Consider the following 16730-nt stretch of genomic DNA (forward strand, 5'->3'; position numbering starts at 1 on the left):
CCAAGTCTTCCAAATCAAACAAAACAATATTTTATTATAAGAACCCGTTCTACTTGATTAGTCAATCATCAGCCAAAAACACAAAACTCTTCTTCTTTCAATATGTTTCAACGAATAAGGGTTTCCACTGATACTTCACTAGTGTTGTTGGTGTTACTAATAATTTCATCTTACAATGCTGTTGTTCATTTTGCATATGGTTCTTCAATATCTTCAACTCGTGATAGACAACATTTTCAAGCAGTAGAACTAGAAGTAGATGCTCTTTTGAAATGGAAATCAAGCCTTGTGAATCAAACTACTTCTCCCTTCTCTTCTTGGAAGATGAATTCTACTACAAATGCAACGAGTCCATGCGAGTGGTATGGAATCACTTGTAACAATGATGGGAGTGTCACGAAATTGAGCATTATTGGTTGGGGTTTACAAGGTACGCTCCATAGTTTCAATTTCTCATCCTTCTACAGCTTAGTTAGTCTTGACTTGAGCCAGAATGATCTTTATGGAACTATTCCCTCCCAAATTAGTAATCTTTTAAAACTCACCTATCTCGATCTTTCCAACAATAAATTTTCTGGACATATTCCACTAGAAATTGGTTTTCTAAGAAATCTGAAGTTATTAAATCTTTCCAACAATCAAATTAGTGGATTTATCCCTCAAGAAATCGGCAATTTATATCTTCTAACTGATTTATGGTTGTACATGAACAGTCTGACTGGCTCAATCCCTATTTCTATATTCAATCTGACCAACTTGGCCTATTTATCATTTTTTTGGAACAGCCTTTCTGGCATCATACCTCAAGATATTGGTAAACTAAGGTCTCTTACCTACTTGTCCCTCGATTTAAACAATTTCACTGGTTCAATCCCTACTTCTTTAACCAATTTAACTGGCCTAAACACTCTTTACCTAGGGGATAACCACCTTTCTGGCATCATTCCTCAAGATATAGGAAGGTTACACTCTCTTTCATCCTTAGATTTCTTCGGAAACAATCTCACAGGTTCCATCCCTACTTCGATATGCAATTTAACCAACTTAAGCAATTTATACATGCACGATAATATGCTTTCCGGCACCATACCTCAAAATATAGGAAATTTAAGGTCTCTTACCATCTTCGCATCCGGTATGAATAATCTCATTGGTTCAGTCCCTGCATCTGTAGGTAATCTGAGAAATTTGATTGTTTTAAGTCTTTTCCAAAATCAATTAACCGGTTCATTGCCAATGGGATTCAACAATCTAACACAATTGAAAATATTGTTTTTGAGTGAGAATGAGTTTTCTGGTTATTTACCTCAAAATATATGTCAAAGCGGAACACTTGAAACATTTGATGCAAGTGATAACCATTTCACGGGTCCTATACCAAGAAGCCTTAGAAATTGCACCAGCCTGAGAGAACTCGATCTTGGATTTAATAAATTGGTTGATAATGTAACAGAGGCGTTTGACGTGTATCAGAATCTAGATACGTTAGTTTTGAATAAAAATATGTTGTATGGTGAACTCTCAAAAGACTGGGGAAAATGTCAAAATTTGGTAGTCCTATCTTTCGGAGGGAACAATATCACTGGAAGAATACCATCTGAAATAGGGAAATTGAAGATTTTAAGTGCATTTAATCTTGGTTCCAACAACTTAGTAGGAAAAATTCCTGAGGGGTTGTTGAGATTGTCTTCATTAATCATATTATATTTGAATAATAACCAACTTTCTGGTAGGTTGTCTTCCCCAGTTGGAATGTTATCCAACCTGACACATCTCGATTTATCATCAAACAAACTAATCGGGTCGATACCAAAACAACTAGGGGAGTGCTCAAAGTTACTATCTCTGAATTTGAGAAACAACAATTTTAACGGAAGCATCCCAACCCAGATTGGAAACTTGGATTCGTTGCAGATTTTCTTAGATCTTAGTTACAATGAGTTGAGTGGAGAGATACCATCATCTTTCGGAAAACTAAGTACACTAGAGACACTAAATTTATCCCACAACAATTTTTCCGGCTCAATTCCATCTTCATTTGTTCAAATGGTTAGCTTGACTATCATTGATGTTTCGTACAATCAATTGAGTGGTCCTCTTCCAAACACCAAGGCCTTTAAGGATGCTCCTGTTGATGCGTTGAAGAACAACAAAGGTTTGTGTGGTGATAGCTCAAGAGGCTTAAAACCATGTAATACAAATCCTACAATTGAAGTCGGAGAAGATGGTGTTAAAGAGGATGCAATTGAGAGAATATTGTTTTATGGTGTTATTGCGTTGGGGTTCGGAGTTGGGTTTTGGGGTTTGTTCTTGGTTCTGCTTCTCAACAAAGAGAAATGGTGGTTTGGGTATTGGAGAATTATCGATTCCATTGTGATTAGAATAATCCGTTGTTGTATTGACGAAAATTGATTGTAATATTTTTTTTTTGTATTGTGTTTGAATTGATAAATGTACTTCTAAAAAAATGCGTCTTGTTCCTGGAGGAAATAATCAAAGAGATTCTAAGCATGAATCTAGAATTAATATTATTCGGTGTGCCCTTAGTAAAACCCCTTCTTGAGTGGGTTATAATCACACCAATAAAACATGTAGAAATTGGGCTTTAGACACTGAGAATGTTGGAACATGTAATTTGTAATGACAACTGACAAGAAAGTTGTAGGATTGTGTAGATTTGGAATATTCCCCCAAATCTGAACCTGGGATGGTCAAATCTGATAATGTTCATCTTCAGTTCACCCGAATGAGAAACTCAGGTCCAACTCTAGTAATCTTTGAACCTGGGATGTTCAAATCTGATAAGTTTCATCTTCAGTTCACCCGAATGAGAAAGTCAGGTCCAACTCTAGTAATCTTTGAACCTGAGATGTTCAAATATGATAAGTTTCATCTTTAGTTCACCTGAATGAGAAACTCAGGTCCAACTTTAGTAATCTTTGAACCTGGGATGTTTAAATATGATAACTTTCATCTTCAATTCATCTGAATGATAAACTCAGGTCCAACTCTAGTAATCTTTGAACCTGGGATTAGGGTTGAACATGGTTTCGGTTTTCCGCTGGAACCGACCGAACCAGACCAATTAGGTAGAAACCAAACCGAACCATTTACTAATGGATTGGTTATGGTGTAGAAAGTGGAAAACCGATAATGTTGGTTTTGGTTTGGTTTGACCTCTAAAACCGAACCAAAAACCATTGGAAAACCGATTAATTTTTAAACTTAGTTTCTACCTTGATTTACAAGTATTAGATTCTATCCATTGATTTAGAGGATAAATAGAAACCCTAAATCTAAAATTTCATTATGATACTCTCCCTCTTTCTCTTTCTCCTTCTCTCAGTCGCCTCCCTTCTCCACCCCTAACTACAGCAGCCACTGCTGCTACTATCGGCAGTAACTAAATTAAAATATATTATATATCTTCTTTTGATCTCTAGATTTAGAGTAAACTTTAACTATTCTTGATTTTTTTTTGTCTGTAAATTTGTGTAAACCAGTATTATCAGCAGCTACGATTTTTTTTATCTGTAAGTTTGTGTATTTTTTTTTGTTTGAGTCGTTTGACATAATTATTGGTTAACCAAAAACCACTGGGACAAACCGAAACCGGCTGGAACCATTTGGAAACCGAACCAATGGTTAATTGATTGCTTTGGTTTAGATTTTTATAAACCGATAGTATTGGTTTCGGTTTTGGTTTGGCTAGAAACCGAACCAAAATCGACCATAAACAGCCCTACCTGGGATGGTCAAATCTGATAAATTTCATCTTCAATTCATCTGAATGATAAACTCAGGTCAAACTCTAGTAATCTTTGAACCTGTGATGGTCAAATCTGATAAATTTCATCTTCAGTTCACCCGAATGAGAAACTCAGGTCCAACTCTAGTAATCATTGAATCGGGATGGTCAAATCTAATAAATTTCATCTTCAGTTCACCCGAAGTAGCTTGTGACAGTAATAATTAAATTCAATTATATCGTTTATTAACTTCGACAAGCACATTTACACATGAAAAAAATCTCACTGAAAAAAACGAGGACAAATTATAACTCGAACTTATTAAAATAGGCAATTTGGATTTTCTGAAAATCCATGCACATAATTATCCCTGATTCTCCAAGGAAATGTTGTTAGTAAAGTAATAAAGCATAATGTAGTTAAATTTTGTTGAAGGTTGCGTATTGAGGATATATAAAAGAACGGGCATAATAACTTTGTACCGATAATAATATCAAATTGGACGAAAACTTTTTCCATCCTAAATTCAATTTCCATGCTGGTGTCACAATATCATAGTAGTAAAATTACTTGGTGATGATATCAGTAATGTGAGTACGAAATTTGTTGGCACCAAAATTTTTTATCGATAAAATAAAATCGGTTTCTATTCGTTAAAAGTTTAGTGAATTTTATTGAGATTGGAAAGAAAATAATTCCAGTTTTCTTTTATTTTATGAGGCGCCAAATTGTACGATTATTGAAATTAAAATATTAGTATCAACTATCAAATGTAATCAAATTCAAGAGAATGGCACTAGTGCTTCCACGAATTTTATGTTAAGAATTTTAGTACTATTAAATTTGTAGGTTCCTTCAAAAAAATATTAAATTTTTAGGGTTTGGCGGCTTTGGCTAGAACGATGCCGGTCAACGAAGACCAAAAAAAAAAAAGGCACACCCAACTATAAACTATCAAGTACTTCATATGCATTTAAACCTTCACATGGTCTCAAGATTGGAGACACAGATTGTAGAAAATCTTAGTCAAACTTATCAGCATCCGTACGTGTTTAATGATTAGTAAATAAATATCAAAAATAGATGTAATTTATATAACACAAAATTAAGATATAAAACATTCATACCCACCGAACCCTATTCTTGAGTGTCTAACTCAATCCGCCTCCTCTTCCCTTCTTCTCTAGAAATGCCTTCTTCTTTCTCTGCAACTCTTTCTCTCTCTTAAAATCAAATCATATTAATGAATCTGTGATGATAATTGGAGGGTGTAGATTCTGATTTTCTTTTCTTTCATTTTCACTTTAATCATATCATTAAATCTGCGATGATAATTGGAGGGTGTAGATTCTGATTTTTTTTCATCTTTTACTTTAATCATTCAATTCTATTTACATGAAATTAGTTCTCAGATCTAGTGATTTTTCATAAGATTTTGTATTTTAAACCCAATAATGGGTATTTTTTATTTCTGTAATTTGTTTGTTGTTGCTAAAGAAATACAAGGTTTAGATCTTGAGTTTTGGTTTTATTTATCGGTTGGGTTTCCTCAAAACTTGTTATCCTGGTTTAAGATGTTTCTGGTAGTAACCTTATTCATGGATTAAGGAGCTATTTTGACCAATCTTTGGACGGTAACTGAAATTTGTTTATATCTGGTCTTTTTCTGTGATGATAATACAAGGATTAAAGTTATGATTGCTTTTCATTTTCACTGTATTTATTCAATTCTATTTACTTGAAATTAGCATTCAGTTCTCTTTACATAAAATTAGTATTCAGATTTTGGGATTTTTCAATAAATCTTGTTTTTCAACTCAATAATGGCTGTTTCTGATCTCTTTAATTTGTTTGTTGTTACCAAAACTAATACAAATGATTCAGAATTTCATATCTTGAATGTTGGCTTTATTTATCCGGTTGGGTTTCCTCAAAACTTTCTTGGTTTGCAATGATTGTGGTAGTAACCTTATTCATGGATTAAGACGTTATTTTTGGCCAAAATTCGGAAGCAATTGAAGATTATATCGATTTTCTGAAGATCTTTTTTTTTGGTCAGATTGTATAAATTCTTGTATTTCTTTGATTTCTGTAAAGGGTCTGAAAATTTATGTTATCTTGATCTGGTTTGAAGAATGTGTTTGAAAATTGTCAAATATCTGGTATTGTTGTTTTGTTTGTTGATTCTTTTGTTAATATTACTCGAGTATCCGTTTCTAGGTTTAATGCTATTTTTGTTTTAATTTGATTTTCTTATTCTTCATAGCAATAATCTTCTGTGTTTATTTGGGTGTTTTTGTAAATGCAGGACCCGATTTTTATCATTTTAGGGAGGGAGGAACGAGATCCCAATGATGAGAAAAGAAATTTAAACGCATTGATGGGTGATTCAAAGTAGAAAGCGTTCTTTATCTTTTGTTTTAAAACTGCGGAGATTGTAATTTTTTTTTAAGGAATTGATTAGATTTGTATTTTTGTTCTTTTTTTTTTCTTTTCTGTAAAGACTATAATTTATTTAAGAAATGATGTAAAATAAATTCTCTGATATAATAAAATTTATTTATTTTCTTAATTTGGTTCATCATTTGTTATACTTATTAATTTTAAATAAATAATTACAATTTTGGATTGTAAAATCATCATCGGCGTTTAGGGAGGCAAAAATTTGCTAGCTTAGATACTTAAGCAACCAACTTCAAGCCAGTGGCTTCATGTATCTATGGACTCGGTATTCTAATTGCTCGTTGGGTGGTTGGTCTAGCTTTTAAGCGATGGGTAGTCTACTTGCTCTAGGATGGTTGGTCTAACTATGGAGGCATTGGTGTTCAACTTGCTCTAGAACGGTTGGTCTAGCTTTAAAGTGATGGTTATTTTGCTTACTCTAAGTAGGTCGGTCTAACTATGAAGCGATGAACAAGGAAGACGCTACATGATAGTTGGTTGATTATTAAAGCAATTACCTAGCTGCTCTAGACCTATAGAGATCCCACCTTTTGCAACTCAAGAGCGAGAGCCAAATTAAGTCGCTCTAAGGGTTAGAGCGACTCAATATGGGCTTTTGCAACCAAAACTGCCGGGTTGCTTAATCCAGTTTTTCTTGTAGTGATATCATTGTAAATTTCATCCAAGCTTTTATTTATGGCTCGGATTTTACCGGCCATCTTAAACAGAAAAACAAGTGGATTGGAGGTTTTACTAATGAAATCTAGTACTTTGTGCTTGAGCTGACTTCCTCTACCTTGACTACGCATGGTTTGGTAACAGAATTCATCCATAACATCATCGGCATCGTAAACGACGACTTTGAGCCTTCTCAACCAAAGTTTGACAGTAGGATCAGTTATTTGTTTCTCCTCGGCATCAGAAATTAAAGCTTGAATCGACTCCAAGGTTCTCGCAAGTTTCTTAAGATCATCCCTAACACCCCATGCGTGAGTAATCTGTTGAGAAACAACTGGGAGCAGTTTCTTCAAGATTTCAGTCACACCGTTAACCAAAATCCCTGACATTGCCATTACGAAAAAATATAAAATTGATGAAATAGTATCACGAGGAAGCTTGTATATATCAAGTAACAGTAGTAACAGTATAGAAAAGATAACGAAGATATGAAAATTAGTTATCAGAGGAAAAATAATGTAATGACTTCTGTCTCTTTCACACAGGTAGAGAAAGATATAGTGAAGATGTATGAAGATGATGATATAGTAGAGAGAAAGATAAGTTTTTCTTAGATGGATTATTTGTGTTATTATGGATGTCGAGTTTTTGTACATGTAACTGTAAAATGACTCTTCTCTATAATTATTTCCAGAAGTCTTGGTTCACTTAGGTTTTTCACCGAAGTTTCCATTGGGGAGACACAATTGATGGGCCCACTCCTGCCCCATTCCTATCGAGTGTAGCCTAGGTGGTTTCCGTTCAATCCCTTTCGATGGAAAACGGAGTGAAAGATAGTTGTGTCTAGCAAAACAGTAATTATTTCTCAAATTCTCCTAGACGCAACGAAACAAAAAGAACCATAAATGCACTTTAGGAAAATCCGACGGTCCTGATGTGATTCTCAATATTAAGATAGGAAACGGGGCAGGAATGGACCCCACCCTCCTCACACACGGTGCTCAACTCGGTCCTCTTCTATTTTTTCACAACTTTGTTCTCTATAATGATTTCTCTACTTCATGAGTCTTCTCTATAATTATTTCTCTACTTTATCAATTATCAAATGCCAGTGAGTGCCAGAGTGATGAATAGATAGCACATGGGCCAATAATAATATAGTACTCCTCTCATGAGGTCAGTATATGTAGTCTGGTCATATCCTTACTTTAATTGATTCACTGTAAACCAATTTGTCAAATATCACTGCTACTGTATCACATTCAAGCTGCTCTACACCTTGGTCATCATATACTATGCGACCGCGTGGGTGGGAGGACGACCAAGAAAGAAATTGACATGCATACATCACTTTCATCGCCAGCACATTTCTGTACGCGAATTCTAGAATAAGATAACCTTGTAATGAAAGCCAGAAGTTTTGGTGACTCGCCTGAGAACACCAAATACAAGTGGAAAAAGTTTTGAGCAGCACGAGTTCAAAAATGAATTCACATTTTTATATCCGTTGGATGATGGAGATGTGACATCATCAAACGAGGACTTAACTACAGTTTGGATTTTAAGTACGCCGTATTTTTAGAGGATATATTTCATGGATTACCAAGAATTTCCCACGAAATACTTAAGGTGGCAAGAGTGAACCTTTATCTTTTATTTTTTTTTGGAATACCTAGAATTTTAGTCCATAATATATCTTGATTCCAAGCGATCTTTTTTTTCTTTAGTATTTTAGATTAATGATTGTATACAAGTACATAGGGTATTGAATCACTAAGATGCATATATACACACTACAACTAATTGTATGTTTCTATCAAGAACGCGACAATCAAAGACAAACGAAAAACATAAAAGAATACAATTGGGAAGGATGACTCATGTTTTATCTTAGTTTTTTTTCTTATTTTATTATCTTAGTTGTTGATCTCTTATTCTATCAAACTGCTGTCAATTGTACAAAGAAGTGAACTATCAATATATAGACGGAAATAGTTTGGCCAGCATCAATCTAATTTGTTGATAGCTTTTACCTTAATCTAACGTGATAATTTTAGATTAACTTCTTGAATTTTATTTGTTTTCGATTTAGAATCGATAACCTTTGCTTTCTGAATTCTCTGTATAATGAACTTATATGAGAACAAATATGCTAACTTGCGGGGCAATAGTCATTGCTGAATCAGGTCATGGTTTTAACTTCTTACTGAAAGCTATTCTTTTCCTGAAGAAGACGGAGATACATCTCTAAAAATACGGTGTACTTAAAATCCAAACTGTAATTAAGTCCCTAGTTTGATGATGTCACATCTCCATCATCTAACGGATATAAAGCCGCGAATTCATTTTTGAACTAGCACTGCGAGTTCAATTTTTTCTTCCAAATACAAACAAGAAATTCATTAAGTCTCGTATGGGAAATGAAAAACTTATTTACGACCAGCTATCCTTCAAAATCAGTTCTAGACTAAGTCGTCAAGGCTGCTAATAGGGATACCAAATTACTTGGGACTGTACCAAAACATATAAAAGACAAAAAATCCTTCGTATTGGTACACCCCCCAATCAATTTGGTATCCCTATAAGCAATCTTCCTTGTCATGAGCACTTCCGTAAGTCAATGTATCAAGAATATTTTTCAACTGTTCACCTCTTCTATGTCTTTTTTCTTTCCGAACAGGATTTTAGACACCATTTAACATGTTTTTTCCTTGAACTCATGTAGTGTTTAAATAAAGACATCTATAGGAAAGAAAACACAGGAACAATGGTGCTAGTGTAAACTCACATTTCTTCATCTTTTGTTGTTTTCATTCCTTAAGAGCTAGCACTGTGGTGCCCTCCATCCTTGACTTTACTATCCCTCAAAAACTCAACAAGTACTATGGTCTTCCATATCACTACATATGTAGGAATATCCCTCCCTTTCCCTATTAGGAGGATTATATTTGATCCCGCTTGTAGGGAAGGGAAATTACATGGCTACTCAGTAGCCGTAGCTTTTTACACGGCTATTGAGTAGCCTTTTCGGGAAAATTATTTGTTTGACCTTTTTTCGTTTACACCTCTCTCACACCCGATCCTAACCATCCATCATTAATAACGGCTCTATCTTCTCCACCGTCGGATCCCAACGGTCATTTTTTCAAAATCCTCTATAAATATCACTCTAATTCTCTACTCAAATCACATCAAATCAATTTCTTCGTCTTACATCAATTGATTTCTTATTTCTCTTCTTATTATTATACCTCTTTGATTTTTATATTTATCTTCTACTACTCAAGTTTTTATATTTTATTTTCATTCAAAATGGTTAATAATTTTGTTCAACGGGAAGAGATTGATCTTACTGCTTCCTTTATTTAAGTGAGTATGGACGAAATTGTGGGGTCGGGACAAAAAACCGTTATATTTTGGATACATATTCACCAAATTTTTGTCGAACGCAATGGCAATCCAAATGGAAGATATTGGGGAGCCTTAAAAACCAAGATGAAAAATATAAAAAAAGATGTCAAAGAATTCGTGTCCATTCTTAACGCTATATATCGGCAAACCAAAAGCGGTGCGAACCACGAAGATTTGGTAAGTTCTATTGATTTGTTAAGTTTTCCATATAGTGGTGATAATAGTAATAAACATAATTTTTCTTACATAAATTTTCAGACGAAAGATGGTCGGGAGCAATTTCAGGAAAAAACAGGACAACCATATCAAGTATGATGCATGTTATGAAATGTTTAGAGAAAAGGTCCCTGTATATAATTATGAACTCACTGTGAGCCAAAACAGTGAGTCGTTCAATAATCATCGTAACTTTGTATCACTCGAAGATGGTACTGAAGTTCTTCCTAATGGAAATACTCGTTGTAATTACAGGTATAATGCACGTCCTATAGGAACAAAAAAAGCCAAAATGCAAGCTAGACAGAAGAAAGATCGTGAGCAAGGTATATTTGGAGAAGGTGATGAAGGAACATCTTCGGTTAAGATGGAAGAAGATAGGATGCATCAACAAAGTGCTAGTATTTTGGAATATCTTAAGGAAACACGATCAAGGAAGGAAGAAATGAGAGTGGAACAAGAATCCCAATACCAAACAATTTGGGGGTATACTCAACAATCGAGTTATGAAATGGAAGAACAACTCAATTTGCAAAACCTTCAACAACAGACTAATCAAATGCATCAACAGCAAATGCATTTACATCAAGACAATGCAATAATATCTATGGACCTTAGTCGGTTAGCTCCCAACGGAAAAAAATATTATCGACGCAAGCAAAAGAAGACTTTGAAGGGGATGAATATAACCAACATTGAAGATTCAGAAGATGATAATGTAATCCATCTCTAATTGTTTTATCTTTTATTAGTTTAGTTTTGTAATTTCTAGTCTAGGTTTAAATTAAAAGTGTTGTCCTAAATTTCTACTTAGTATTGGTGTTAACTTAATTTTAAAAGTGTTGTCTAAATTAATTTAAATTGTTGTTTGAATTAATAAAAGATTTGAATGTGTTAACGATTTTCATATTCAAATTAATAGCTTCATTATCACCTCTATTACTTGTAGTTTTAAATTAATATTTTTTATAAATTAAACTATTGTTCATTAATGACTTAAAAAAGGAATTACAATAGATCATTCTATTAAAAGCGTGTATTAGTATGCCCTCGTTTCTTAACATGGTGAACGATAGGTCTCAACACATTAAATGTTATTATTTTTCTTGGTGTGAGATTCAACGATCAATGCCACTTCGAAATGATAAAACTACTCTCCTCTCCAAGCTTTATATGCATCTTGTGCAGCGAACCTGTCCCCTCTGTACCTATCGAAAAACTCATTGTACTTGATGCATAATTTCATAACATGATTCGTCCTTCTACAAATGTAGGATGGTTCATAATCAAAGCGTGGTTTTTTTCCTGTCTATTTAACGAAAGGACCCCAACCAACATCAATCCAAAATGTAGTATGATCGTTAGGATCTTCGGAAAAATCATCCTTTAGAAGGTAAAAGTTTCTAATCCATTCGGTCTCTTCTTCAACATCCTTTAACCTTGCCCTCAGTTGGAATTGTTCTTGACCTCGTTCCTTTGCCTTGAGTTTTTCTTCGTATTCTTTCGCAGCCGATGATGAATCTTTGGTTTGTTTTATGGATTTTCGTTTTCTTAACACTTCAGCCATCACATTAGTTAATTTGGTAGGTGATGAAGACGTTGTTGCATTTGTAATAGCTTTATTTCCTCTTTTGGATATCTCTTTTTCTATTGCAGCAATTAATTGAGTGGTTCGCTTGCATTTTCTAAGAATCTCTTCGACTGAGTTGGTAGTTTCTGATTGATTTTCCATTGAATAGATGTTTAGCTTTGAATTTCACCTCAAATATTGATAATGCAAAGAAGAATGGGTTATCTTCCTTATATAGGATTTGTTCCCAACGGAAATATTTCTTAGAACTCGTGTCCAACGACTCTATATCTTAGAACTCGTGTCCAACGACTCTATTTCTTAGAAATCCTTCCCAACGGCTATATATTTCTTTTTATAAATAGCAAACATTTTTTCTAACCAACAACAATCTCAATTCATTCTCAAATATAAACCTCAATCATGTATTCTAACAGTTCGAGTAGAAATGGAAAACAAATAGTATGTGTGGAAGCAAAAGAGGTTTGTCCATGTTGTTTCTTGGATAATCATAGTCTGCGTCAATGCCCATGGCTATATACAAAATGTCCACAACGAGGTTGCACTGGAACTAGGAAGGTAAAAGAGTTGATACCAGAGAAGATAAGGTATTTGTAATGTGAGTATGCTAAATGTCCGGGAGAAGCACAATGTTTGGAGGATGCAATGAAAAATGCAATCAAACAAGAAAAAGTTGACGAACTCTGCAAGAACTTCAAACTAAGAGGAAAGGTGGAGTTTGAATGCACCAAGGGTATTCCCTGTGAAACTGAGGGTTGTAATTTCTTTATGGAAATTCACCGGTCAAGTGCAAAGAAAACATATGGAAAACGTTACTGGAAATGCCTAGACTATGAAACGGTAGCATGGGCTGAATAAGTGTTGTTATGAATTAGTTTAATCAAGAGTTTGAATATCGATTCATGTAATGTTCTTTTTTATAATTAGTATGTGTTGTTGTAAGAGTTTAAATGTTATGAACATGATGTAATATGCTTCTACAATAAAAAATAATAGTTATTTTCATATTCATATGATTAACGATTACATTAAGCACGTGCAACCAGCCTTTAAACCAATAGGCGACCCTATTGGACGAGTTATGTCTCGTGAGGGTTTACAGAGAGATATACCCACAAAACCTATCATTATTTAAATTCTTTACTCTTCATCTGATGATTCAGAGGATGAATCCTCAAATGGAGAGGGTTATACTCTGCGAAATTGTTTTCCAAAATCACATAGCAGTTAAAAAAATGAAAAGGTTTCCCCTTCTTTTTTTAGTAGCTCCCCAAAGCCAATTGCTCCTACAACAAAAGAAAACAATATCAATTTATAATTAAATTACTCAACAATTCAGTACACATACACAAATAAATTGTTGGATAGGTAACCGATAAGTTTCTTATGATTTCCGAAGGTACCGAAGCCCTCCATAAATATAAAGATCTCTGTTTCGATACATATTCTTTCAGGTCTGAAGTGATGACGTTTAACCTTGTTTTCAGATACTTAACCGTTCGTTCATTCAGATTCCCGTTATGTAGAGTCAACCTTTGCAGCAATTGCTCCAAAAGGGTTGTGTTATTTAGTTGTTCATCTTCTTCTTCATTATGTAGATGAACATCAACCCATAAACTAACTATTAATTCGTCTTCCTCCGGATTATAACACACCATAATTAAGAAAGAATACTGTTGTAGATAATAACTTGACCAAAATAAGTGTTTATTTTTGAAATTGGAAAACAGAGTTGGTCGAACTAATGTGTTTATTGGTAAAGAGAATGTGAATCCTTTATACATGGTCAGTATACATATCCATACACTGTATATAGAGATTTCACGGATAAGTATACTAATCCACATATTGTACATAGAGATTTCAAGGATATGTATACATATCCATATATTGTATAAAGAGATTTCACGGATATGTATACATATCCATATACTGTACAAGGATATTTAAATGGTTTCACGGATTATCCTCATTGTAAACCATATTCCATCAAATATAAACGTATTGATTTGGATACATGATTGAAGCCCAAAAATAATTTAAAGTCTGTAATACATATGCATGTAACATTCAAATTCTTAAAACACAACAGTGAAATACATCCTATGCCTCAACATCATCATTGTCAGACATACCCACATCACCGTACGCAACATCATCATCTTCTTCAGAATCGTCATCATCATCGTCTTCCTCATCGTCATCGTTCTCATCATCTTCATAATCCTCATCATCATCAGAATCCTCATCGTTATCTCCATCATGGTCATATTCGTCTCCCCCACATGTTTGTCTCCATATACATGTTCAATTGCATGTTCAAAGTCATCTGGGATTTGATCATTGTAATTTCCATAATAATCAAATGCTTCATCCTCGTTTTGACCAGGAACTACTTCTTATTCTAAGTCTGTATCTTCATAATCTCCTTCTGATGATGGAAGTACCATGTATTGCATATCTGAACCCTCCAAACTAGAAAAGTCCCCTGCCTGGGCTCCTCTACTAGGACGCGCAACAATATGCTTGACAAGATCATTTCTTAGTTGTAGGTGCATTTCTAGGTTTTTCAGAGATGACATAAATACACGACCATTAATGGTAGGTTCCATAATCGGAACAGGATCAACTCTTCTTCAATCTGTATCCCGACGTTCATGCTTGGTCCTGTTGATTATCATCTACTTGCATGTTTTCTTCAATGGCTTCCATGCGTTGTATTCGCCTAGTATCTTCTTGATTAGATCGAATTTGTCTTGATGAACTCCTGCTTGATCTCGACCTTGATCGTGTAGCGCTTCTAGATCTCTATTCGTGCAATCTAAGATTCTCTTCTCTTAAGTCATCATTCTGACGTATCAAATTCGCACGCTCTTCACCTTCTCTTTGTCGTTCTTCAATCAATCTTTGTCTAAGTTCTACAATTGTCATATTCTCATCATTCCCCTCAATCCTTCCTGCATTCCCAGTTCTTTATGTTTCCTCTTCAGTTGAACTTGTTTGCGAAGTATGAACGCTCACTCTATCATAATCAATATCATTGTTCCACTCTTGTTCACGCTGAGGTTCAATTTTGATTTTCGGTTCCTTGATTTTCTCTTACTCTTTCTTCTTATTGGTCAAGATTTGTAATTCTTCTTCTTTCAGCAATTTTATTGCTTCTTCTAGCTGTTGTTCCCTGTTCAATAGTAGATCCAAGTCTCTCCATCTTCAATTTCCAGATCTTACTTTTTCCAAAATTTTATGAATTTACTATCAGGATTTATCACCCAAGCCTGTTTCTGGCGCCAAAAATGTAGTTGCAGGAAAACCTACAACCACACCCCAATGTATCTAAACAATAACCTAAGTAATCATAATGAATTCTATTATTAATTTATCAAGGTTTATAATTGGATACAAAGGATTACAATGACTTTACTTGCTCTCCAAATAAAATTTCTCTCTCCTAGTTTCTTGTCTAACACACATTGAAAGATCTCTCTTCTATGTGATGACCTCTTTCCTTTATATAGGATTCCTCATAGTGGATGACAGCTAAGAGATCCACTATTTTCGGAATCATTATGCGATACATTCTCTCATGTATACTCACTCATTCTCGCACAGCTTATACTTCCCATAGATCATCACACTTTACTCGTGACTTTGCTGACATCATCCAATACGTCACTTCAACTTTGCCGTGTGCGATAGTCTTCGCTTACATCGGATAATCCTTACTTCGCATACTTATTCATATGTACGATATTTCATTCCTACAAAAAGATTCCTAACTTACTTATGTTTCGATCTTGGGATTCTCTTCCATTAGATATTAAGGAATAACTTTGAACAATTAAAGAAATAAACATTCATATCACGTGTTCAAAGTATGTCGACATCCTTACTTTGTAAATTCTCTTTCACACTTACAACCTTGAAACCGATTTCTACACTTCCAAACAAATTTAGAATTGGTTCATCTGACTTTCAAGAACTATGCGATTGATCAGACAAATATTCAATCACAATCATGGGTTTAACAGTTCTACCAAAATAAGTTTCGGTTCTACCTTCCACGTGAGTACTGTGCATAGTCACACTAGCTTTCCAAAATTCGGTTGACTAGGTACTAAGATCGGTTCCCCACATATATATGGTATCTAACTTATATGTGTTGCACATGTCCATAGGATCGGTTCCCCTTTGCCTAAATACGTGTTGCACATGTTCATAGGATCGGTTCCCCTTTCTGCTATAAACCTTGCTGCACCCCATACAAGGATCGGTTCCCCTTTGTGAGGTACTGCACCTCTTACTAGGATCGGTTTCCCTTTCCCATATTTTGTCAGACATAAAATCACAAACCCGATCATACCATCTCAGGTGATTACTTAAGATCGGTTTCACTAATAAAAGTCATACCAATACATAAGTCAGGCCTTTGTGAATAGTTCTACCAAGAACACAAACAAGTTGTGAGCAGTTATACTCAATAACACATATTGGTTGTTCATAAGATATGCAACAAATAACAAAACCAATAACACCTGGAAATTTCCTTTTAGGTTCATAAACAAGTTTATGAACTTACTTCCTTAGAACACATGTAGAACATTTTTCCATAGGATGAAATCCTCATCTCATACCCATACATAATT

At 34.5% G+C, this 16730-nt stretch overlaps 2 protein-coding genes across 2 annotated transcripts; one reads left to right on the forward strand and one right to left on the reverse strand.

The window, feature by feature from the left end:
- The first annotated feature begins 102 nt into the window (after positions 1-102).
- On the forward strand, positions 103-2412 carry LOC113327976 (MDIS1-interacting receptor like kinase 2-like). Its single transcript, XM_026575079.1, has one exon. The coding sequence runs from the start codon at positions 103-105 to the stop codon at positions 2410-2412; it is 2310 nt and encodes a 769-aa protein (XP_026430864.1).
- Positions 2413-4886: 2474 nt separating this feature from the next.
- LOC113327977 (putative disease resistance protein RGA1) lies at positions 4887-7264 on the reverse strand. The gene is made up of 2 exons (XM_026575080.1): positions 6904-7264; positions 4887-4972 (listed from the first exon to the last, which is right to left on the reverse strand). Exons 1-2 carry the CDS (start codon positions 7262-7264, stop codon positions 4887-4889), a joined length of 447 nt encoding a protein of 148 aa, XP_026430865.1.
- Positions 7265-16730: the final 9466 nt, after the last annotated feature.

Source organism: Papaver somniferum, unplaced genomic scaffold (assembly GCF_003573695.1).
Source record: "Papaver somniferum cultivar HN1 unplaced genomic scaffold, ASM357369v1 unplaced-scaffold_107, whole genome shotgun sequence".
NCBI lineage: Eukaryota > Viridiplantae > Streptophyta > Magnoliopsida > Ranunculales > Papaveraceae > Papaver > Papaver somniferum.